This window comes from Diaporthe amygdali, assembly GCF_026229845.1.
Source record: "Diaporthe amygdali strain CAA958 chromosome Unknown NODE_58_length_245710_cov_65_198243, whole genome shotgun sequence".
NCBI classification, from domain to species: domain Eukaryota; kingdom Fungi; phylum Ascomycota; class Sordariomycetes; order Diaporthales; family Diaporthaceae; genus Diaporthe; species Diaporthe amygdali.
Window position 1 is genome coordinate 221,677 of NW_026517078.1, and position 24,034 is coordinate 245,710.

Genomic DNA, 24,034 nt, shown 5'->3' on the forward strand with positions numbered 1-24,034 from the left:
GCCCGCTCAAGAGACGGTATCATGATACAACAAGATGTACGAAAATACAATACCCACCCTCCATCATTGACCATGGGAGGCTCCACAGCCATGCTGGGTTGCAACCGCCCCCAAGCAAGCACAGCGCCGTGACAGGCCACGATCGAGATCCCCATGCCCCTTAGGTGGATAGTCTCAAAGCCGGTCTCACTGCTCGCAGGTTTGACAAGGTGGGTGGGTACGTTCATCGCCTAGACTCTGTCATGCTGGGGATGTCATGCTGGGTGGGCTGGTTTGCTCATGTTGATTGCGATGGAGCTTTCCCTCTCTCCCTCTCCCTCTCCCACACACACCTACACACATGCAAGGCCGCACTCCGGGGAGAGCCCCATCCGGCCATCCCAGCCTCTCGTGGCCGCACACGTCCTGCCTGGGTCTGGTCACCGAGCTCGCGCTCCACTTCAGGCTGGAGACGCGGAGGAGTCTCATGCATGTTCTGCCTGCACGTTCAACCCACCATTTCCCCATTTACCACCCTCTTACAAGCGAGGAATCAATTTCACACTGGGGAAGAGAAACGGTCCGCAGCTAGTTTTTTGTTGGTTGCCTATTTTTAACCTTATTTGACTGTCTCACACGTGTAGAAAGAACAGATGAAGATTTGATCTAGTTGATTGAACCCAGTAGACTGGTGGTGGGATGGCACGGGACGGATGGCCTCGCGTCGTCTGATGTTTGAGACGGAGACGTGGTGCAGACGGCCTGGATGGACAGACCACTGCATTGCGATGGATATCAATTTTGCTCGCGTAGATGAAGTTCACTAAAAACGAAGGCAAAATATGTCAGTTACGTGCAGGATCTTGTTGGCATTTGTCATGAAGAGCAAGCAGAATTGCTCTTGGCCGCGGCCTTCACGACATCACTCAATATTGATCGGCAGTGACCTGTCGGCAGTTGGGTCTTTCAGTCGGGTCCCCTGGGCCGAGGACGATCACCAAAGGGCACCGAGAGGGCCCTGAATCGTCCGACCTTTGATCGTCTCCCACACGACATAATGTCGGCCCGCTTTTTGTCCAACCCCCAAGACCGAGTAATACATACGCCGCGGCGTTGATTTGATTGCGCCGTGTTTGATGGAGAGTGACGTTGACACGAACCAAGCAAGGAGAAACCCTCGTCCACATGCAACATGCAGAGAGATAACCAACCCTCTGCGACATCAAACAACAGATCTTGATCCGCGGGATGGGTCAAACACGCAGCCACAGCAGGAGACGCTGATAGTCAGGGGGTGCGAGAAGTCTAGGTGTGTGGGTTGGAGTGCAGGTTAGTTACACAGCAACAAGAGCGGCCTATCTGCTCGGTCTCAGGAAAAAGCCTGCGACGAACCTCCTGTCCCGGGCCCTGGGCGCCCAGGCTCTCCCGAGCTTCGGCTAGCGATGATCGCTCTTGGCCGCCCGGGGGGTCTCGCTGGGACCTGCTGGGGGGCCCTGCCGGGTGTGTGCGCCGCGGGATGTTTCTGATGAGGCTGAAAGGGTCCCGAACCCACATTTCCTGACGCAGACTGGCGACTTGGTATGCAGTCCACAACCGCTGGCCCAGGCGTGTCGCGGTTTGGGTTATAGGCGCCAATGGAGAGAAAAACAAGATAAGGTGTGCTGATCGTTGCTGCAAACGTCAGTCCTGCCCGGGGTGCTGGGCACTGCCTGGGATCAGGTCGAGGGCTGGACAGATCTTCAGACAACTCTTGTCGAGGGAAATCCCCGACATGGCATGTCTTCGATATGATGGCCGGATAGTGCCTGGAGGAGAGAGAGAGCGAGGGACGAGACGGGACGAGACGGGGATTGGTTCACGATGAACGCGCCCATCACTCGCACTCTGGGAGAGAGTGTGCCCGGATGTCTGTTATCATAAATACCTTCCACCCTTCTTCATCCTCGAACTGCCGCTGCATTGTTCTCAAAGCTATTGTCGACCAGTATCCTGCTTTCCTTGAAGTCTTCTGTTACCTATCTTTCATTCACGGTCTGGCTACCGACTCTTCCGCTCTCTCTTCTCTCCTTCACTGATACCAAACCACAATCACTGCAAGCAGTCTCCCACTCCATCCGCCAATATGCGTTTCTCATATGCCATCATCGCCCTCATTGGCGCAGCCCAAGCCATTGTATGAGCACCGCCCCTACCGTATTCGGTCTATGTATCTTCCCGTCCCAGTTACATCTTGCTAACATGACCCAGCCCACAGTAGGCAGCGTTGTGACCGAGCGGGGCGTCTGCAACAGCGCCGAGGAGTGCAAGGGCGTCGCCCGGGCCATCGTAGCCGACCAGGCCGCTCTAGAAGCACGCAAGAAGAGCAAGGCGGCCAAGGGCGCCGCCGGCAATGCCACAGCAGCAGCTGCCTCAAAGAACAACAACAACAAGGCCCGGTCCAAGCAGCTCATCAAGGACGAGGCAGAAGAAGAGGAGGAGGACGTCGAGGCCCGCGCCCTGGGCGACGCCGTCGACAGCCTCGTCGGCGAGGGAACGGGCCTGCTGGACGACGTCACGAGCACGGTGGGGCTCAAGACGCGCGACGGCAACGAGGTCCGCGCCGCGGTGACTGACAGCGCGGCCCTCGAGGCCCGGAAGAAGAGCAAGGCTTCCAAGGGCGCCGCTGGCAACGCCACGGCGGCGGCAGCCTCGAGCAACAACAACAACAAGGGCCGCTCGGCGAACCTCATGGACGGCGTCGGTGCCAGTGGCACACTTGAGGCCAGGAAGAAGAACAAGAAGGCCAAGAACGCCACTGCCGATGCTGCCGCGGCCGCTGATGCCGGCGCTGCTGCGGCTCGCCGATCTCGTCGTTCGTACAAGCTGTTCTGAGTGACATCATGAGGATTTACGGCCTCATGGGGTTCTGAGGATGTCTCTGCCAAGCCGCACGGGTGCAAGTCATGTTCTACTGTGAAAGGTGGTCCTGATGGATTTTTCGTGCCATGAGCATGGCAGGATGTCGAGAGTCCTGTTACAGCCTGTCATCATCGATGCACTCAGCGGATGCTACACCTGACATTTTCGCTGTGGACAGTATGCAGTGGCGGGTGGACGTGGGGTGCTCATGACTATGAGCCGGTAGTCTAGATTGATTACCGATGATCAACGAGTTTTCTTTTGTGTGTAATAGATATGTAATAGACTCGAGGCTCCGATAGTATTGAATACCTACGGCAGGAGAGTCGGTTCAGACTCAACATCGCATCCCTCTCATCTCTGCGCGGTCGTTTTGATAGCCGTTTTCTTGGAAATCAAATTCGGAGACCCAACAATAGCAGCTTGGTGTGCTTGACAGATTTAGTAGACCAAGGTGAGCACCAGCCGATCTTGCCTCGAAACTTCTGCGTACCCGCTTGTTTTGAAACTGCCAGACTCGGCACGATCCACCTTTCTGGTTGGTCCGGCCACTCATGGGATAAAAAAGGGCTGAATCGTTTTGGATCTCTAACACGACTTGTGAAGATCGCTACTCGTTCTTTCAACGTACTCCACGCCCTTCCTCTTCTTATCAAGGAAATTCAATTCGGGAGCCAGCCTCCCGGTCGGAGGCAGCCCCAAATCTCACCTCCATGCACAAATTCAACGAGCGACCATACTACGCACGATAACGCTGAGACAGTACAAATTTGATCACACCGAGTGTCCATGGCAGGACAAATCTCGTTAATGACGGTTGTGTACTTATCCGAGTTGTTCTGAGACCTCCTGGAGAGCCGGAGATTGACACGGAGGCTGGAGTTGTGACATCTCGTATGCTTGCAAAAGGAGGCGGTGCGGTCGACTGTATGGTCGATTTCTTCGTGATCTTTTTTAAGTCATCCTAAAAGATGATCTAGCGATACCGGAGTATTTGCAAACGGAGCCTCTCCTCGGGTGGTTGAAGTTGTCCAATGTCGGTAACCCGATCGTGACAACGCAGTAGTCTTGCATCTATGGCCTGATCGTCTGAGCCTTCTCGTAACCGCTGGAAAAATCGATCCCAACTTTTCCGTCAACGATAGTGTTATTCACCATCAGTTTTCGGATCCTTCTGGACCACAAAAACGTAAGCAAGCAATAATGTCTAAGCTGGCTGGGGTGTTGGCACATTCGAATTATGACGACGCGGATTTCGGATCCTGTGACCCGAAAGTCCCTCTCTCTTGTCAGATTAGCACGAATGGGTCTATGCCAGATCCGATGGTGTGAAGAATCATTCTATGAATCTTACTGGCCACTATCATCTGGGTGCACAGCACTACATATTGTGGAACGCGGTTCACACGTCCATTATAACTTCGTGCCGTATTTAAACATCCCAAGTTTTCACATTTCCATGGCCTGACGTGGTCCATGAACTTGAGCGTGCGCGTCGATAATGACAAGGCAATCTTCACTTGTCGGACTTTCAATGTTCATGGTAAAGTGTACAAAGCGTGAATTTGTTTTGCAAAAGAAATCTCGACTAGAACTGTAGTCTTATCGCGACGCTGGGTATATCTTAAAAATACATATGATACATTCTACCTCAATTTTCCTTGCTCGCTGAAAATGAAAGTCATCAGTCGTCATCATCGTTTTCCTCCGCCACCACCGCCCGTCTTGCCCGCAGGCGCCTTGCCCTTTGAATTCTGTGCCGCGCCAGTAACTTTTGTGCTGACCGGGTTGATAATCAGGTTGGCCAAGACAATCTCGACAAACTGCCTCGCGTAGATGGTTCCGATCATTCCTTTAGGTTTGAAATTCGTCTTCTTGACGATAAAGTCCATTATCGCAGCAGCAGCACCAACAGTGATCGTCTTCGGGATGCGCTGCTTCCAGGGGATCTGCGTGCCGACGGCGATCTTGATGGCCGCCACGGCGGCGGCGTCCAGGCCGACCTTGCCCACCGACTTCAGGTCGACGCCTTTCGTCAGCTTGTCCAGGAACGACTTTGCCGCCTCGCCGTCCGGGTCGATGTAGCGGGCCGACTCGTCGCGGTTCGACTCGTCGCGGCTCTTGCTTCGCTTGGGACTCGTCTTGGAATCCCTCTCGGAGCGGGTGTGCGACCGGCTGGCCCGCCGCCGGGGCGACCTCTCTCCTGAGTCTTCCGACTCCTCCCATGAGTCGGATGGGATGGGGGACAATGAGCGGTAATTAGCGTCGTGGCGAGAATGCGACGCTGTTGAGGCATCGGTGCGGCGGCGCGACGATTCCTTTCGATCCCGGCTTCCTGACGGGCTGCTGGATGCGTTGGAGCGCCTAGACGAGTGTTTGACGCGGCGCTCGCTAGAGTCGCTGCCGTCGGATGTTGTGGAATGCCGACGCGAGGATAATGACTTGTGCCGGTCGCGATCTCTGTCTTCCCTTCGGTTCCGGTCGCGGTCGCTCCGTCTGGACGCTTTTGACGCATCACTCTCGCGTCTCTCTCGTCTCTCTCTCCTGTCTCTCTCCGATGCGCTGCTTTGCCGGCGTTCCCTCCTGTGGCTTCCCGAAGCATCAGACCTCCGTCGTTCTCCTTTCTCATCTGCGTGATCGCGAACTTGGTCGTCCTTGATTGACCCGATGGTTCCAGAAGTCATGTTTTTGTACTCATCATCGTCGACTTTTAGGTAGTACTTGTCTCTTGGGTCGTAGTCCGAGTCACCATCGGAGTCCCTCTCCTCTCTCTCTGCCTTGGGTCCGCCCTGTTCGGCATCCTCGGACTGGCTGAATCGTCTCCCGGACTCTGCATGGTGCTTAGCAGATTCGGCATGATAGTCACGTAACGCGTCTCTTTGCACATTGTGGGCGTCTTTTGGCGAGTTTGCTGCAGAGCCTCCATAGCCGCTGTCTCGGCTATCGATGGAGGCGTCGTCGCGATCATGCCGGCTGTGATGTGGCTGCCGAGATCGACTACTGTCTTGGGCGTGTCGCCCAGGTGCCATCGCTGCAGATGGAGAAAACTTTTGGTTGAGATGGCTGGTGTATTGTTGAGTGGTGTGTTTTCTGTCCTTGACTACGAACTCATCTTGCAGCATTCAGTCAGAATATGCATTCTACTGTAAGTATTCAGCGGTGTGAGACGGTGAGGGATAAAGGAGCGAGGTGAAGGATCTAGGGGCGCCAGAGAATGCCCAGATGGGTGAGACGCTGATGTTAACCGTAACCGGCAAGGGGGCAGCTCGTTCCAAGGTTCCTCGCCACACGCTTCGGTCCCATCCGCCTGCCCGTCGATGACGTCCGCCAGGTTCCCTGCCAGCCTACCCCAGCCTCTCGCGTCATCTGCCCACACACCCGGGAATAAGGTTGCACAGTCAACAGTAGTGTGCGTCCTGGCGACCCTCCTCCTCTCTATCTCCCTCCAGTCGTCAGGGTCGTCTGTCCCCGTTGACTTGTCAATGTTTCAATTCCCAGAGCAACCATCCTGGCCGTTGCCACGCTGCCGCTACATCGTTTCTGCCCGACAGACTGGGCAGAATGGCAGTTAACTCGGGTATCAGATATGGTGGGACGAGAAAATGGTAGAATTACGGCCGATGACAGAGACAGGCTTGCGACAGATCTCAGTTCTCCCCCACTGGTCGATAAGTCTTGTGGGATGTCATGACGCACATCGGCAATGGCCAGTCTTAATTGCCCTTTTATTACCCTGGCACCACACGCATTGTTGGTTCGCCCGATCCAGCTCTTCCCCAAAGATAGTTCAGGTTCAAGAAGATGCCCCAGGGATGGCCCGCCGCGAAATTCCGGGGTTCCGAGCTCGTGAATGCGCTCCTGGGGATCATGCTGTGGAGACCGTTTCAAACAGACAGCTAACCGGCCTCGAAATAGCATCCACTCTACTAACAATAACCAACATTCCCCTCAGCTTCTATTCTGAAAGTGGCTGTCGCTGCATGCCTCGACACATGCAGAGTTGCTTGATAGTCTTTCAGAGTCATGCGCAGGTATTTTAGGAGGCAGCAGAAGAAGTAGGCTTTGATGATAGCCGCCGCATTACTGAAGGGCAAAACGCCCAAGATTGAGACTGTTCTGCTGTCCTGCCATAAGTTCCTTTTGGTGTTTCGGTCCACGGTATGAACTCTGTGGTACCAACTTCTCGGCCGTCATCACTTCATTGTTGTCTACTATGTCGCAAAAGTAAGTCGATTCGTTCCAGAAGACGGGACTTATTGGGAGCCCACCGTAGAGATATGGGCTAGATACGCCGCACCAACAAGCGTTGGAATGTCTAAGTATGTGGCACAATATATCGAGTGCGTGGTGCAGCGGGGACACCAGTGATCAAATGGAAAGGAGGCAACCATGATTCTTCGAAATGCGAAGCTGTCGCCAATGGTTGAAGCTCGCCTGATCCGGGGCCTTTGGTCGCGGTCCTATAAATTGAGACGCCTGCGTGTTTAGACTCAGTGCTTCACAGACGATGACAAGCTCTGAGCTCTCCCATCCACGGGTAGTCAGCTTAAGTCGAAGTGTCATCGGGATGTTGGAAAGCATTTCAGTCGCAGCATGGTATGCGCGACAGTCAATCAATGGAACGTGACTGGTAGGTCGAATAATCCTCACCGGATGTATTTCAGTTAAGACTGCGAGTGCTGTCGGTAGTCGAGGCTTGTCGTCCTGGGGTATAATGATGACTTGAATGGCGCTGGCCCACATGAGAACGAAGGACCTACTCGCGACTACAGCTGGTTGGCAAACTCCATGGACGTATAAAACATATCGCACGTCCGGCACAATTGAATAGCGCGCCTGGCTCTCTACACACAGTCAAAGTGGCGACGGCTTGTGAGACGAATCATGTCATAGAGTGATTATTCTAGTTGCAAAAGCCGCGCGCCTCACTCGCTTAGGGTTTGATCAGCTCGCAGAAGTCTTTGTCCTATAGCACAATCTCACCGCGCGGCCGAAATCTTTTTGGGTTAAGTTCCACAAGTGCAAGCCAGCCACTGAGCCAAATAGGGCTGACGGTTTTTTTCTGCCTGCTTGGCTCCGCGTACCCGTCTCTATGCACATGAGAGCCCAAGCGAGCGAAGCTGACATGTACTCCAAGTTGATCCCTAGTTTCACCAATGCCGTCGGAGTCTAAATTGCCCGTCTTATTGCGATCGGGTTTCAGCCGGTTCTGAAAACAAAACCGACAAGTTATAGCAGGAACAAGTCATCAACTCTCGTAGCCAGGAGATCTTGTTATCTTGCTGCCTGCCCATATATTCCTTAAAAAGTCAGTTTCTACTCTATGGAGTTCCAGCAATCCAGCCAGCAGCATCCCATATTTCACCATAGTTCGACGATGGACAACTATAATCCCGACCGCTGGTACGTGAAATCGTGTGATCGAGCGTCTCATAGTAGTCAAAACTTTGGCAGGAGAGACTAACTAGGCTTCCAGCCCGATTTACGCTGTCAGTTGCCCTCTGTCATCCTCGAGCTCGCTCGCACCTACTTCGATAGGATGACTGAAATTAAATGTAGTCCTTCTTTGGAGCACTGGGCTGTGCCATGGCTACGATACTTTGCTGTCTCGGAGCATCATACGGAACAGCTAAGTCGTCGGGCGCTGTGTTTAGCGCAGCCATAATCAGACCTGACAGCTGGACTCGTAACATGTATGCACCTGTCAATTTCCGGGGAAGCTTTCATTGATTAGTTGCCTACCTCGTGTGAGAACAAGCTGACTAGGCATGGTCATGACAGGCTATGTGCAGTTATGGCCCAGATCCTGTCGATTTACGGACTTGTAACAAGTGTCATTATCAGCAACAGCCTGTTCGAAAAGATGGCACTCTTCACGGGGTTCATCCAGATGGGTGCAGGTATCGCTGTCGGACTATGTGGCATGGCAGCTGGATTTGCGATTGGCATCGTTGGTGATGCCGGAGGTATGATAGAACCTGCTTCGTATCCAGATGCTTAACGGTGTGTGACTCTCAAAATCGGGCTTTTCTGACCAGCAGGCAGTACGAGCGAACGTTCAACAACCACGCCTCTACACAGCTATGGTCTTGATCTTGATCTTCTCCGAAGTTCTGGGGCTATACGGTCTGATTGTTTCTATTCTTATGCTTTCAAGGTCTACGCTTGGGGTCACAGAGTGTGTTTACTAGTTACGAGGTATAGCAAAAGACAAGACAAAGCTCTGAGCGGAGGGCGGGTGCAGGGGTTCCCTGATCTTAAGGATGAACACTGTTCGAAACAATGTTGGGATATAACCCACATAGTAAATGGACTCGACCGCTTTTTACACCAGACCTAGCCAATTGGCTGACACTTCGAGGGAAACATAGACAAGCCGATCACCTTTCAGGCAAGGGATACGAAGTATTGTGATTTGATTTCGTGCATTATGGTTGGGCACCATAGAGTGCAGCAGACTTCGGCCCCTGATAATCAAGAGGAATTCAACGCAGGACCACACAAAGCAGAGGAAAACAGTAAGCAAGAGACGCGAAGAAGTTCCGCGGCAATATCTATCAATATTTGTCCCAGCAGCTGTCAAAAGCACCACCAAAATCATTAACATCAGCAGAGCATCTGACGTCGTCGTCCCAATAGTCGAATTCATCCTCCTGTTCATCATATTCAAGATCCCACAAAAAGTCCTCGGGTTCTTTGTCATCCATTTCTCTTTCCCACATGACTTCTGCCATTTCTTCCAAGGTCAATTTAGTAGTAGAACCTCCACCCCAGGGCCCGAGTGCCTTTCCAGGCGATTGGGGCTTATATTCAGGAGACCGGGCATCAGCCAGGCGGCGTTTCGATTCCTCATGCGCTTTAACAAGCCAGGTCGGATTGACTCGGCCCATGTAGAATTTTTGCAGCGCTGGCAAGTGAGCGACATCGTTGACGCAGTACTGTAGTGTGCTGGGTGCAAGAGGGCGTTGCGAGAATATGTCTTTGGACATGAGATTCCGGACCTCACGTTTAGTTCGTAGCCAACGCTCTCGATCCATGAATCCTAATTTGACATCATACTGAACCGCTTTGTCCAGTCCGCATAGTTTAGTTTTGTCGATCCAGTCCGGGCGAGAGGCGTTCTCGAGGAGCTGAATGTCGGTAACGCCAGCCAGGCCCACCTGAAAATGAGCCCAGAGAGCATCGGCATCGTTTCTGACATCCCATACATACTTCTGGACTTCATGGTCTTCGAGTATGGATTTCAGGCTTCTTCCCTCGACGGACTCGATCTCGAACGCCGACTTCCCGAGGGTCAGCACGTCAACCACGCGAGTCACTTTCTGCGGATGGATCAGCATGGTGACGAGAGTGATTGTTCCGTCACGGCTGAGACTTTTGCCTTCCAAGTCCAGGTAGAGTGAGTTGTCAGATTCGATTGTAGAGAGAAACTCTCTGAGATCCTTGCTGGTGGAAATGAGGCTGGATGTTGAAGCAGCCATGGTGGCTAAAGTTCGACACACAACGTGTCCGCGAAGAGATTGACAAGAGAATCAAGTTCCAAAGTGACAGGACTGTATGGCAACTAGTCACTTTTAAGTACACATGTCAATATCGAGTCGACGAATGTGTTTCAGTGGGCCTCCCGCAGCGCGCATGCAGGGACAACAAGCGCCGCGGGCTGATTCGTTGAGATATACGCTTCAAGATAGGGGCCATGGCGATTGGAATGAGAGATCAGGGAAATGGAATGTATCAGATGTGGGTGAAAGACTGTGGGAGATCAAAGAGTCAGGAAATCCTTGTCTTCAATTCCCAAATCTGTCCTAGCTGGTGTATGTGCTAAATGCTATCATAATGTGCCAAAACACTCGTGTTTGTCCATCCACTGTTGAGGGATTTGGTGTGTAACTACATTTAAGGCGTATATATTTCAACAAGATGTCTTAGTGTAACACCTCAATCCCAATCGACTGCCAGTCTAGATGTGAAACGAAGATGACATCGGTCTCCCTTCGTATCTCGGAGGTGTCACTTCCTTCTCACAATGTTTAAAGCTAGGAAATGGCGTGAAGGATCCTTTTTATACAATTTCCAGGCTGTTGCAAAAGCTTATGGGCAGTCAACGGGAGGAACCCCTCGTCACGGATTAGCGTCCGCATCGCCAGTCGGAATCGGAAGAGTGGCATAAAGAATGTTTGGCTCTGGATCATCTTGAGTGGGTGCCGGCGGCGCTTGAGATGGCCAGGGCTCCATCTGATAGAAAATAGTCGGCCTCTCAACGTTGCCATCGCTCGGCTCCACGTGGACTAGTCGTATGACCATACGGCCCGGCGGGGCCCTGATGCCTCTATCTGCCAGAATCTGGAGTTCTGCGGGTGACAGATAGAGCCTCCGGCCGTAATGGTATCCGTCCGGTCTCGAGGGTGGTCTCGCAAAAGGGCTGTATGGTGGTATGCGGACTGCTCTGACCAGGGGGGCTCGTGAGGCACGCCCGTCTCCTGTGGCCTGGCTGGGTCGTTGGGCCTGGATGAGGACATTACTGGATTGAGGTGTAGCTATCCCAAGGGCAATTTCTCGATAGAAAACGTTGGGAACGCCTCCTTCAGACGGGTCGACAGGATCGACGCGGAGCGCAAACAGCCCCTCAGGCACGGTGTATCCTTCCACAGACGATGTCCGACCATGAAGATATCCAGGCGGGGCAGGAGGCGGATCAGCCCCACGAGCATACGGCGGGATGCTAATTGTGTTGAAAACCCTCGATCCTTTAACTAGAGGCAGGGGAAGAACGATTCGCCTTACAGATTTGCCGTTGCCTCCAGAATTGCCTCCACTTGTTGGATCATGAGCGCTCAAGAAGATGTTTGGAAAGTTGTCTCCCGTCGAGATGGTAGAGCCCATGTTAACATCTCGCGAAGTGTCTGGTCGAAGATTGGTGGAACTTGTTCCGCCCCTCAGCAATCCTTGATTCACCCCCGACATAAGATTGTTCCCTTGATCTGTATTTGATACTCTCATCTGTCTTGCCAGAGGCAATGGGTCTGCTGCTCTTCGGCTTGACGCTCGTTGTCGGCCTGCCGCTGGTGATGGATTAACGGATTCGATTCCTGCCGAATTCATGACTATCTCCGCCATCTGTGCCGTGAATAGATGCGCCACATTGTCTGGTACCTGACCTCCCGCGAGATCGTTTCCTACCCCTTGTGGGTATGATAGTGGTGCTGGTGATGACGCACTCCCCCAGGCACTCAGGAAGGCCTCCAGACCAGCTCCAGCCGCTGTTGCCAACCGAAGGACTACATCCGGCATCAATGTTAATATGTATTGCTGCGCTTGACCCAGATCAAGCCCTGCCTGCCTTGTCAGAAGATTCCACATAGACACTGCTTGAGTGCCCAATAAGCGACCTAGGTTTCGATCGGGCAGAGCAAGGGCGGGATCAATGATGGCGTTCGGCTGTGCAAAGAGTGGTCAGATGATTAGCAACCAATAATCCCCTGAAAAGAAGCAGACAAGTAACAGACAGGGAACATACGTCTGCTGGCTCACCAGCCATCCGGTCGAACCAGTCACGGTCATCGGGGTCATCATTCCAACCTTGCATTCTCTCGGCTCGCGCCATGTATGTGCTCAATTCTTGCAACGTAGGGCGGTGAGCAGGCTGATCCGCTAAGCATCGGATGAGCAGCCCTTTGAGATCATTATCGATGTTCATCTGGTCTCGTAGCCACCCTCCGTGCGTATAGAATGATTCAACCACATTTCCATCAATATCACGCAAGGCGGGAATTCCATCCGGCATCAAAGAGCCGTCTGGGCCATTCATGGGGCCAGTAGCAAATGGAGGATATGGGGGTTCACGCCTCGTGACCATGCAATACAAGATCTTTTTGGCCAGTCAGCACTGCAGCGTTGGGCTATCCTGCTCGTTCTGACTTACCATGCCAACGGCCCAGATGTTGCTAGCTGGCCCGTAGTTTCCTGCGACCTTGGGGATGGGATTTTCGTCTTGGGGAAGCTCGGCGACGTACTCCCATTCTTTATGGAATTGTTCCGGCATAAGAAAAGGCAGTTTCCCCACCCTTCGATGTGCCCAATGTGCTTCCCTTTAAGGAATCGGAACGCGTTAGATGTACATCATATGTAATTCGTCACTAGCTAGAAACAGTGAGGCACATACCGAGTGTTGAATTCAGGCGACTTAACGACACGAGCGCAACCGAAGTCAGTAACCTACAGACGTGTGAGTATTTCTTTCGTTGTTTTCATGAAAATTTTAATGTTTCCCAGGTTCATCATTACCTTGTAAGCCGGCGCTGCCAAGTGGTTGTCGTCAAAGTCACCAATCAATACTTCCAAGAAAGAGTCACCAATCAGCGAATATCGCCTGATGAAATGCGTAAGGATTATCTTTACCATTCTTCGGGTCCAAGTCGAAATGGACCAAGCCATAACCAACTCTTTCCGATTCGATGATGGGAATTCTTTCGACGCCATCTTCGCCCGTCTCGGGAGCCCAAACCTCACTTCCGTCCTCCTGTACCTGTCGTCTAGGGGGGTACTCCATGGCAAGACAAGCTCGTACGACTGGGTTGAGTATTAAAGTCAGGCGTTTAGCGGGTCTAGTTACTTATATGGGAAGGAAATAAGACTCACGACAGAAGAACGCCTTCCATAGGATGCTGTTGGGGATGTTCTCGCCTGCAGCCACCGCTTTCACGACCAGTCCCTCTAAATCACCCCGTTTCATATACTCCTGGAGAAGTATATCGGGGTCCGAGTCATCATTTTCAAACACTTGGTGCATACGATCGTCAGCTGCAAGATCTGTCACTAAGTCTTTTCCCAATTTCAGAGCTCGTACGATGTGCGGTGCACGTCTCAGACTCTGGGGGACAGGCATATGTCAGCGATGTACTGAACGGGTACCACATTCCGCCTGCAGAGATGCCACAACCGTCAGATATACTTACCAACTGTTGTCTCTTCTCTTCTCGTAGCCCTCCTTGCGTATAGGATCTTTTAATGACGAACCTCTTCCGCACACCGGTCGTCCTAGACCGTAGATCAAAAAGTGTAGCTAAGCCCTCGCCACCAGCTCCTAGATGCCGTAAAGCTCTCACTTCGAGGTTTCTGAGTATAAGCTGATCACGGACCCATTTCGCAGAATCGTCTTTTGGATCCAACTCTTAGCTTTGGTGTTTTTGCTAGTATCATGGTTGTGAAATACATAGTGAACAGGGATTTGAATAGGCAAGTGGTTCGTGGTCATTCGTTTGCAATATACGCAGGGTATGTAATCTCTTGTTCCAAAGACTTCTCATGCTTACCTCTTGAAGCAACTCTAGGTCCAGAATTCTTATCAGCTCGCATCATTTGCACGTTTCTGGCCTGCATGTCGTGCATCTGATCAAGATCATGAGTGCCGAATGGGTTGCTATAGACCTGATACCAGTCTTCTGGAGCCGGAGGTTCGACCCGGTCGAAATTAACCAAGGCCTTATTGGGGTGGAACCATGGCTCTTGGCCTCGTTGTAAATAGCGCCATGTTAGCCCTCGCCGATGGTATTCATAGAAATTGTTGAGGTAAAATCTATATCTTTGAAAAGCTCTATTAGCTCCTCCCTGTTGTGCTGCTGTCGGCAGTGCTGGCACTGCTGCTTCTGGAGGTGCTGCTGGCTCTGATTGTGCTGGGAATGGCAATGGTGGCGGCGCTGGTGGTGATGCTGGAGGTGGTGCCGGTGATGGTGCTAGGGTGCCGAAACTTTGGTCACTCGGCCGCGCTCCTGGGACAGACATTCTTCTTGGCTGTGGATTTCAGACAACCCCTGCAGATCGTTTTGATTCCAATGAGCAATATAGAGTCCTTCTCCAATTGATGCCTTGAAATATTGGTGGCGTAGGCGTGTTCTTCAGGGCTGGCTTGGCATTACTACTGAAGTCACAGTCAATGCTGTTGATATTGCTTGTTAATTTTTGTCGTTATATTGTTGAGCACACTGGCGCACATACAAAATAGCCATACTCAAGGAAGTCCTGAAACATGTATCGAATTAACAATCATCTGCACCACACAGTCCGCAACCGGAGTGTGCTAACCTCATCCTTTGTTGCTCACAAAGACAAAGCATAGCCCAATACTGGACATCTCTGGGGCCAAGTATGTTAATAAAACAGCCCTCTTGATTTCTAGGGCCAATTATCCACTACTGATCTACATTTTCCTCAATCTCAAATGTTGGTTAAAAAATAGTGGTAAACATGATGGGTGATGACCACGAGTTCCACCTTCCAATGTTTGAATTTTGCTGAACACTGGATCAAGCCATTGAATATTTGATTTGACTTCCATACAGACACTGTAGAGTCGCACGCATTATGGAGATATCGATGACACAAAAGACCCCGCGGTTCGTACCTGAATATAAATGATTTGAGAGATTGCATCAAAGGATGCTTATCGTTATGCTCCATTCGTATTCTCATCAAGTTCCATATTGAAAATTTGCACAATTCCAGATGTTTTCCAAACGTAACTTGCTTACGATGACAACACATTCGACTCCAGATGCTTGACTACAGATCTAGCCTGGAATGTGGGAGTTTTGAGCGGAAGAGAAACTTAGCCTGGAATTACGTGCTTACACATCAAAATAACATTCACACGAGATGCGACACTGCTGAATACTAGAACCCTGTTGTTTTCCCTACTTTGTTGCGAAATTCAATCTTTGGCTGGCGCCGCCATCTAATACGAAAACTCCCGAGCACATCATTGAGCCCAAAACGCGTTCATGCCGCAGAAGCACATGCCGTCTCACGACCGATCCTGGTTGGCTGGTCTCCAGCCCGGACAATAGGCTTGCCACTCGAATCTTGTGCCAGCAGCTTGTCCTTATCCTCCGCATGAACTCGCTTCCACATCTCGACCTCACCTCCGCCTCGAATGACCCCAACTCGCATAGTGCTGAGGAGATTGTGCGCCGCGTTCGAGTGAAGGTACACACCACCATTGAAGATAGCTGTGGCGTCCTTTCCAATAGCAGAAGAGATGAGTGCTTTACCGCCTGGATGCTCTTTGATAAAGTCCGTGACATCGTGGACTACGCCGGCGATTGTGACGAGCGCCCTGCCGGTGCCATCGGCCTTCGACTGGGCTACGAAATCATCCCACTCGATTATGGGCAACTGGTCAAGAGGAACGCCCCAGTCCAACTTGGACCGCTTTTGATCGAGCTTCTTCTGTAGCTGCTGGACTCGGCCCTTTTCAATTTCGTTCTGGCGGAACTGCTTCAGATCGTAGGCCAAACCGACCTTCTTCCACAGCCAAATCATCCATTTTGTAGGGTCGTACTGGTACCATTCGATGGCATTTCGGTAGTCCGAGGGGAATTCGTGGTGGAAGTTGTGGTAGCCCTCACCAAGTGTTACGAGCGCCGTGATCCAGTTATCACGAGGGGAATTGCGGTCGTCAAAGGGCTGGTCGCCGAGCCAGTGGGCCAGTGAATTGATGCAGAATGTCGCCTGCTGTACGAAGGTGGCGCGAAGAACACCAGCGTAGATGAATCCGCCGTCTGTTGAGCAAATGTTAGCGAGACCGATGCACATGTCTATATGCAGGTAATCCACTTACACCAATCGCCCCATCCCAAGCCACAGACCAGCGTTGGGAAGATCAATGCCATAAAGATGACACATTTCTGAAAGATACTTGTTAGCAAGAGGTGTACTATAGCGTAGTCCACTACAACCGAGGCGCACTGGACGGCAACAATCGAGCATACCAGATAGTTCACATGCTGCCAAACAACGATAGGGTCCTCGTTCAGGTCGGTAATGTCCGAACGGCCGATACGCTTCGGGTTCTGCTTCATGACGAGCCAGCCGATGTGTGCATAGATGAAGCCCTTTCGGACGGAATACGGGTCCTTCACGGTGTCTGTGTAACGGTGATGTGCCCGGTGGCCTTTCGACCACCACCTGATAGAGCCCTCAGCTGCTCCGACACCAACCGCTGCCAGGTATATCTGTAGAGGCAATGTGGCTTTGTATGAAGTGTGCGCCCAGAGACGGTGGTATCCTGTGTGGGTCCTTGCGTTAGCTCCAGCCATTGACAGCGTGCAATGAAGGATTTAAGGTCATGCATACCAGCTGTAATACCTAGGCCAGTGTTGAAGTAGTATATCACACTGAACACAGCTGTCCATAGTTGCAACGGATGATAATAAGCTGCCACGAATCCTATGACAGGGACGCCAAATATGAAGAAACTGTTCAGCCAGTTGACATGGCGATACCAATTGGTCCAGGTAATTTGCGTCTCTGTGATGTGAGGCTTCTTCAGGTCATATTGCTTCGATCGTAATGGCTGGTAATCTTTTGTGCCGTCACAGACTGTGCCACCCGGCATAGCACCTTGTGTACCAGATTCGTGCATCTGAGATGCCGGCGTCCGGCGCGCTGTCGACAAAGCCATCTTCGAGAACGCCTTGTGCAATTCCAGTGCACTCTGTCGCGCTCCACACAAGATAATCAAAAACAATCAAATGTTTTAGTACATTGGAGTTGAAGGCTGGTTTCAAATCGCACCGAGGACAATTCAAGCGAAAAGCCTCGAGGTTATCAATCCCACATCAACGGAAGCCATGTCACAGCCGAGGTCAACAATACCAGGTAAATCATCTGACAGACGTAGGTTGGGACCTCTATCACGTGGTAACCCAGGTCTGTAATAGTGTTCGCTGTTGGGACCGTCATTCTTATTTTGTTGGGACGTCTAGGTTTACCTGCCTAAACGGACATTTGCGGGTGGATCGTACGATCCTGCAGCTTGTACTTGCAAAAATCAGCTGTTTCAGCAGATCCAGACAGCATTGACCACTTCCAAGCAGGCTATGCCATCGCATGATCAATCCCACTCGATCTGCTCAGTATAATGATCAAAATTATGGCGCGGGTAAGCGGATCTCTCAGAGGCGTGGGCCACTGGGGACTTCTGAGCTGTGCCTGCAGGTGGAGCAACAATCTCCATTACCAGATATGGTGAACAGCGGCCCAATTGCAATCCTGTCCAAGAGCTTCAATCTCTGCTGACCAGGCTTGAAAGTAGAGAATCGGTCGAATCGAGGATCGATGTTGTTGATAGCCAATCTGCAAGAGAATGCCAAATTGTCGCAATTATTCCGGATATAGAGCGTGCATGAACTCAAGTTCTTGACAATGAGGGAATTGATGCAGTGATCAAGGCATACAGATGTATATTGACAGCGTACAGCTGCCACGCATGGCACAGTGACCCTTTGGCTACTTGGTCTTCTGGACTGTGGTGAGGGATTTGGAATGGACGAATTCAGCATATCTCAGCTAATCAATCAGTCTTGTGTGCGTAGTGCCAATGATCTTGGGCAATATCCTAGATTGGTCTTTCTCTCTTCCAAACGAGAGAATCAGAGGCAAAAAGAAGAGAGTTACTAATACAGCATGTACCCTCATGAGTATGCCAGTCGTGCGATAAGGCTGGTTTCGCTTCTGGATTTGTGCTGACAGTGACTGCGGTGACGAAGCCATCCAAAGCCCAGATAAACTATGTACAAAACCAACTCGCGAGACTGGAGGCACCTCACCTTAAGAACCCTATACGGCCTTCTCGAAAGTATACGCGAAGTTTGGTCTCACTGTGTACCAGATCGCTGGCCTCATCAGGCCAGAAGATACAAATTGTGTTTAACCGAGGCTTTTAAGTGGTGATACTCGATGTACCTCTAGCCTCACCGCAGCAAGGACCAGAGGGAAGAGGAATACGTTTATCATGGCTTGAAGTCTACATCGTAAGGGAGATGTCGGTCACTCGCATCGTAAAGAGGATCAGGCGCAGAATAGCTAAATTAAAATATACAGTGAAATATTTCTACCGGTTGGATCCGTCAACTTGAGTTCGGGTAACTTCGACCCATCAAGACAGCCCAGTCGACTTGCGCGCAGCATCAACAAGAATGTTGTTGTAGTCCCCGCCAGCCTCCCAAAGAGCAAAGCCCTTCAATCCGGTGTTCACGATGTACTGTCCCTTGACGGTAATAGACTGGGCGTCGTCGTAGGACACGTAGACGTTGCTGGTGGCGTTCCAGAGGAAAGGTGTCTGGCTGCAGTTGTCATAGGTATACTCGATGCCAGGGAGGGGCTTGGCGGTCTCGTCCAGGAAGTTGGCCTCGGTGATCAGACTCCAGAGAGGATATGTGCCACTGGGAGGCGAGGCCGCCCCACACTCGTCGATCGACGGGTCGTCGTCCCAGCTGCTGCCCTGGAAGCGGTCGCTCGAGTTCTGGGCGGGGTACAGCTGCAGCGTGTCTGTGCCGTTCATGGCAGACGTCTCGTTGACGCGGAAGCCGTGGCCGTAGGCCGCGAGGCCGAGAACGATCTTGTCGGCGGGGACACCAGCGTCGATCCAGGCCTGGACGCCAAGCTTTCCTGAGCCCTGGTTGTTGCGGGCATCGCAGGATGAGTCTAGTGGGGCGTTGGGGCCCGCGGTCGTGGCCCAGGCGCCGTATATGTCGTAGTTCATGATCATGAGGTAGTCGAGCACATCGGCGAAGCCACTCAGGTCGGCAGAGCGGGCGCCAGTGGCGTCGTTCCAGGGAAACAGCGAGGTGGCGGCCGTCAGGGTCAGGTTTGGTGCCTGCTGGCGGAGTTCCTGAAGGAAGGTGAGGAAGTTGGTGGTGTCGTTGTCGTTGATGGCATTGCAGCCGAGACCCTGTCTGTTGGGATACTCATAGTCGAAGTCCAGGCCGTCCAGTTGGTACTGGCTCACGAGGTCCAGGCTGGTCTTGACGAACGCTGTCCTGTTTTCCGCCGATCCGAAGTTCGTTGAGAAGTATCTGCTTCCTGTCCAGCCACCGATTGATACAAGCGCCTTCACATTCTATCATTGTATGTCAGCGGGTGTCAAGTGAGATACTGATAATTTTGGGGAGAGAACAAACATTTTTCTTGGCGTCTGAAACGAAGACGGGGAGCTGATCGGGGTTCGACTTGGTGAGGTTTAAGCTACCGTCTGCGTTGGTTTCACTATGTGAATTGTTAGTCTCACGCTGCAGGGATTTGTATTTGCAAATTCGAATAGAGAGGACTTACGCAAAGGCATATTTGATCTCAGTGTACTTGTCCCACGGGATGGAAGACACTGGGAAGCCTCTGTCCGCGTGGTAACCAGCGAAGTATGTCGCGGCTACCAGTCCACTTGAGTTCGTGGCGCGCTTATTGCAGGGTTTGACGACGCCGGCGCTTGCGAAAGGAACTGCCGCCCCCAGGAGGAGTGCAGTCAACGATGTTGATAGGACCATGTTGAAAATGCTACTAGTGTGAAGAAACGAGAGAAACTAGTGTTGTTGCAGTGCAGCTTCTCAGGTCCACAGCCAAAGAGGTGGGAACGTGGCAGCTAATAAACATTTGATCGAAGTCAACTCAAGTTCGCAGCATAGCCCTTTGTGCTGTCCCAAATAGAGCATTGCATCCATAATTAATCTCGGGAGGTGCCAAGATTAGGGGGCCTACAAACTCTATTCATGGGTAATGAATCACGCACGCACGCGTCGGCATGATCGCTCGCCCGTTGACAGGCACAGCCGCCGGGATGGCCAGTGCGGCTTTGCGCGATGCAGGGGAAACAGAGGAAACATGCGCGGAATATACTCTGGGCTTGGGGCACAGCCTGTCCATTGCAGCTTGGTCATGCCCGATGTCATCTGCTACCCGATGAACCTAAAATGTGCCCTGTCCGATCACCTGCGCCAACCATTTTGAGAGTTTGCTGGTTAACTATAATCCGCAACGGGAAACGATGTTTCGCTCAGGGGCGAGGAGGCTCATCTCCAGAGATACGATTCGTGGGCCAAATGAGCTGGACCAAAACCTTCTTGCCGGGTAAAAGGGGTCTCCAACGTTGCCGCTTTGTCGCGCGCACGACGCAGTCTCGGGGCGGCATTGTCGGGTCTCTCGGCGCGCTCTGGATTTTCCCTTTAATGATCGCCACATGGTAGCTCCGCCCCTTCCCCTTCCTGGCAAGCGGGCTGGGTGAACCATGTCATGGAAGTACTTGGCTTAGAAACAGGCCGTTTCGTTGGTTCCCTCCTGGTGAAACTCCAAGCCAACATGGAGGCAATTCCATAGTCAAAGTGCCGTAGAGGCCCGTAGAGTGCCGTAGAGTGCCGGATCAACATCGGACCTGCAAAGATTGGATGAACCCTGTTATAAGGGCATTTCCAAGACTTCCCCCTTTTGAAAGGAGCAGCGGGCCAGCAGCTTATTGCCTAACGCACACCAACGGCTGGCGTCGCTACTCGAGGCTCAATTATTGAGGCTCTCTTGGCGCTGTTCACGGACAACATATTCGCCTAGCATCCAAGCACTCTCCTGAAACTTCCACACTTGAATCGCATTTCACGTGGATGCATCCGTGCGCGAACATTCGCACGTTTTGCGCGCGGCTCTACAGCATTGGGGCAATCCGCACATTGTGGTCCCACTTCATATTGCGTCGATTGAGCTTACAAACAAGACAGCCCACAGTCGAAACGAAGTGGACACAAACCGTGGATGATGAGTAGTATCGATGGCATGGCAAACAGCGAGGCAAAGGCATCTTGAATAACTAGTTTTGTAAGCCGATGCAGGTGACGCCGTAGATGTGCAAGCGCGCGACTAAGCAATAAGTTTTCACAGGCTCATCACTTCCCTCCCTGCTTTGCTACCTAGTCAGAGCCCAGACAACATCTATGAGGCAGCGCTGGCTTGCCTAGTGCAAATGGGAGACATGTAGCTTTTGTGTGACATAAGAAAACACCTGCTTGTGGGAATAGCATTGAAGCACCATGCAACTATGCAGCCGCGAATGCCATATAATTTTGTGGCTAAAATAATAGCAGAGAATTGTCATAGCCAACAGGTGATGCGAGGGTCCGAGCAATGCCTGAAATTAATGACTCTGTGGGGCCAGGCTTGATTGCCAAGGGCCGGGCCACATATGATGAATGGAAATCTTTTGAAAGGAGACTCTTATCTGATGTGGAGTATACAGGTTAAAGATACTAGCTCAAGTGTTGAGTGTTGTTGTCAAGCGAGGATCTCGAGCGAGGCTGCCCAGGACTTGGAGTGTGCCAACTCAATGAGCTCTCGATAGCACGTTCAACGCCATTTCGAAGGCTGGCATCGACAAATTCGCGGGTACGAGCGTTCATGTCAGGCAGGACAGGACGCAAAGGCAACGAGTGGCCGGAGAGAAAGACGTTTTCAACCCACTGCATCGTACTGTAAAGGGCAAATCACTGAATCAACGATTCTCATAGTGATAACCCCCGACGAAATCCGTGAGCCTGCAAGTAAGTTAAAAGTACTTGAGGCCAAATGGCTCACATCTCGATATTGCCTCGGCTCTTCTGTGTGGTCACCGACACTCAACATTCCTCTTTTGGCACCTGCAGATAGTCTAGCTAATATTGGTATTGTATACGGCGATTGGTGTGGCCTATAGACAAACCCCTGATACGTTAACCGGATAACTAGGACACTGGAAAAGCGAAATTCCACCCCGGCCATCACAAGTATTATCATTATTCCGCAGTCACCTCCCTTATTGTACTTGGGGTTCTTTCACAGGAGAATGATCGCCTTCCCCGACTGCCTGCCCTTATAGATCTTTTCCAGAGGACACAACAGAGCTATAGAAACGTTTAGCAAGAATATCGCGGCAGCGACTGAAGACGTGAAGGGTTGTTATTATGTTGGAACTGCTTCAGTCAGCGAACAGCAACAGCTGTTGGGCACCAAAAATTTACCCAGCGCATAGAAACTGTATCCTTGTACTTGTCTAGTTTTTTCTATGATGAAATTGCAGATTTCACACTCGCCGCATTTTATTGTGAAAAGTTACCTCAGAAATGGGGGTTAGGGTCGCCGGTTCAACAACAGATCACCCATCCTCATCCCAAAGCAGAATATACCGGTAGTTGTCGACGGAAACCAAGGTAGCTGAGGGAGACAGTATATGACGAAGGCAGAGTTCAAGACTTTCATTACTTCGGGCGTCTTTCATACTCGACAAGACTCTGTGCCATTCAAGGAAGCGAACGATGAATTGCTGTGTGTCCTGCCGGAGGAGTTGATTCGGATGAATTAAACCCTGAGCTTCACTGAGCACGTGCCTGAGCCCGCGGACTGTGACACAGTTGTCGTCGAAAGAGGCAATATGAGCTGCCAAGCCGCATCCAAAGCTGCCTAGGGGTCCATCTGACCACCAACGTATCTCACCAGTAGCGTCTTTTATCCACATTGTTAGCATTTCGGGCTCGAGCTGGTCTGCCTCGCAGAACCGCGAAGGGAACAGCAGAAGCAATCAAGGAACTAGCCACTAGGGCGCACGCACTTCGAAGTTTGGGCAAGGCGAGTACGTCAGCTGCTCCAGCTGCGGCCAAGGGGCATGAGGACGCCTCTGCGTCCGCGAATGTCAAGGCGCCTGCTGCTACAGTCGAGGATGCTGAGGACTTGAGTTGGGCTGTTTCTAGCTTTCTTGCAGCACTTACCAATTGCGAAACGTACGGAGATACCAAATCGGGGTTATCAATCTTCTAAATCGAGCGGGAAAGACGTTCTCCTGCTGTGATCATATTCTGGTATAGCAGCAAGTGTGACAAGACCCAACCTCTAGGACTCATGGCCCTAAACCAGACCCCAGAATGGAAGGTTAGTTGTTGCTGCTGAAATTTGCTAGCTCATTTCTCCCCGCGCAGTAACAGCGCGTATTTGTGCTAACGAGAAGATGACATCTTGGACTTGGAAGGTACCACCAGGCTCTCAAATTTGTACCAAGCGGCAATTCGCAGGCAAGTGTACCTTTCTTACAACGACACTCGACCCAGTGCAGCCGATCAATCCTCTAGACCATCTATTTGCGAATGTGATGCACCCGAGGGACCGACGAGTTGCGCAGAGCGAGACGGCTCACATAGCTCTCTTTAAATGGACGTGGATGGCCATGTCGAAACAAAATTGAGCGCCGGATCGTCCTGTCGAATTTCATACACACAAAGCAAGGGCTGTCTGTCTGTTTATCTGTCTGTCTGTCTGTCTGTCTGTCTGTCTGTCTGTCTGTCTGTCTGTCTGTCTGTCTGTCTGTCTGTCTGTCTGT

General features: G+C 51.7%; 7 protein-coding genes across 7 annotated transcripts; 2 read left to right on the forward strand and 5 right to left on the reverse strand.

The window, feature by feature from the left end:
- Positions 1-2,101: 2,101 nt before the first annotated feature.
- On the forward strand, positions 2,102-2,850 carry J7T55_001732 (uncharacterized protein; the record flags this gene model as incomplete). The annotated part of the gene is made up of 2 exons (XM_053135739.1): positions 2,102-2,152; positions 2,227-2,850. The coding sequence occupies 2 exons, from the start codon at positions 2,102-2,104 to the stop codon at positions 2,848-2,850; spliced, it is 675 nt and encodes a 224-aa protein (XP_052986669.1).
- Positions 2,851-4,571: 1,721 nt separating this feature from the next.
- J7T55_001733 (uncharacterized protein) lies at positions 4,572-5,906 on the reverse strand (the record flags this gene model as incomplete). The annotated part of the gene is made up of 1 exon (XM_053135740.1): positions 4,572-5,906. The coding sequence occupies one exon, from the start codon at positions 5,904-5,906 to the stop codon at positions 4,572-4,574; it is 1,335 nt and encodes a 444-aa protein (XP_052986670.1).
- A 2,348-nt stretch (positions 5,907-8,254) lies between these two features.
- Positions 8,255-9,291, forward strand: J7T55_001734 (V-type H+-transporting ATPase 16kDa proteolipid subunit; the record flags this gene model as incomplete). The annotated part of the gene is made up of 6 exons (XM_053135742.1): positions 8,255-8,280; positions 8,354-8,366; positions 8,437-8,570; positions 8,659-8,843; positions 8,923-9,055; positions 9,249-9,291. The coding sequence occupies 6 exons, from the start codon at positions 8,255-8,257 to the stop codon at positions 9,289-9,291; spliced, it is 534 nt and encodes a 177-aa protein (XP_052986671.1).
- Positions 9,292-9,434: 143 nt separating this feature from the next.
- J7T55_001735 (uncharacterized protein) lies at positions 9,435-10,358 on the reverse strand (the record flags this gene model as incomplete). Its single annotated transcript, XM_053135743.1, has 1 exon — positions 9,435-10,358. The coding sequence occupies one exon, from the start codon at positions 10,356-10,358 to the stop codon at positions 9,435-9,437; it is 924 nt and encodes a 307-aa protein (XP_052986672.1).
- Positions 10,359-10,998: 640 nt separating this feature from the next.
- On the reverse strand, positions 10,999-14,658 carry J7T55_001736 (uncharacterized protein; the record flags this gene model as incomplete). The annotated part of the gene is made up of 9 exons (XM_053135744.1): positions 10,999-12,315; positions 12,395-12,745; positions 12,800-12,965; positions 13,040-13,092; positions 13,162-13,211; positions 13,276-13,446; positions 13,516-13,656; positions 13,724-13,747; positions 14,190-14,658. 9 exons carry the CDS (start codon positions 14,656-14,658, stop codon positions 10,999-11,001), a joined length of 2,742 nt encoding a protein of 913 aa, XP_052986673.1.
- Positions 14,659-15,651: 993 nt separating this feature from the next.
- Positions 15,652-17,616, reverse strand: J7T55_001737 (uncharacterized protein; the record flags this gene model as incomplete). The annotated part of the gene is made up of 5 exons (XM_053135745.1): positions 15,652-16,433; positions 16,493-16,559; positions 16,644-16,939; positions 17,008-17,368; positions 17,530-17,616. 5 exons carry the CDS (start codon positions 17,614-17,616, stop codon positions 15,652-15,654), a joined length of 1,593 nt encoding a protein of 530 aa, XP_052986674.1.
- Positions 17,617-18,811: 1,195 nt separating this feature from the next.
- Positions 18,812-20,195, reverse strand: J7T55_001738 (uncharacterized protein; the record flags this gene model as incomplete). The annotated part of the gene is made up of 3 exons (XM_053135746.1): positions 18,812-19,774; positions 19,836-19,920; positions 19,987-20,195. The coding sequence occupies 3 exons, from the start codon at positions 20,193-20,195 to the stop codon at positions 18,812-18,814; spliced, it is 1,257 nt and encodes a 418-aa protein (XP_052986675.1).
- Positions 20,196-24,034: the final 3,839 nt, after the last annotated feature.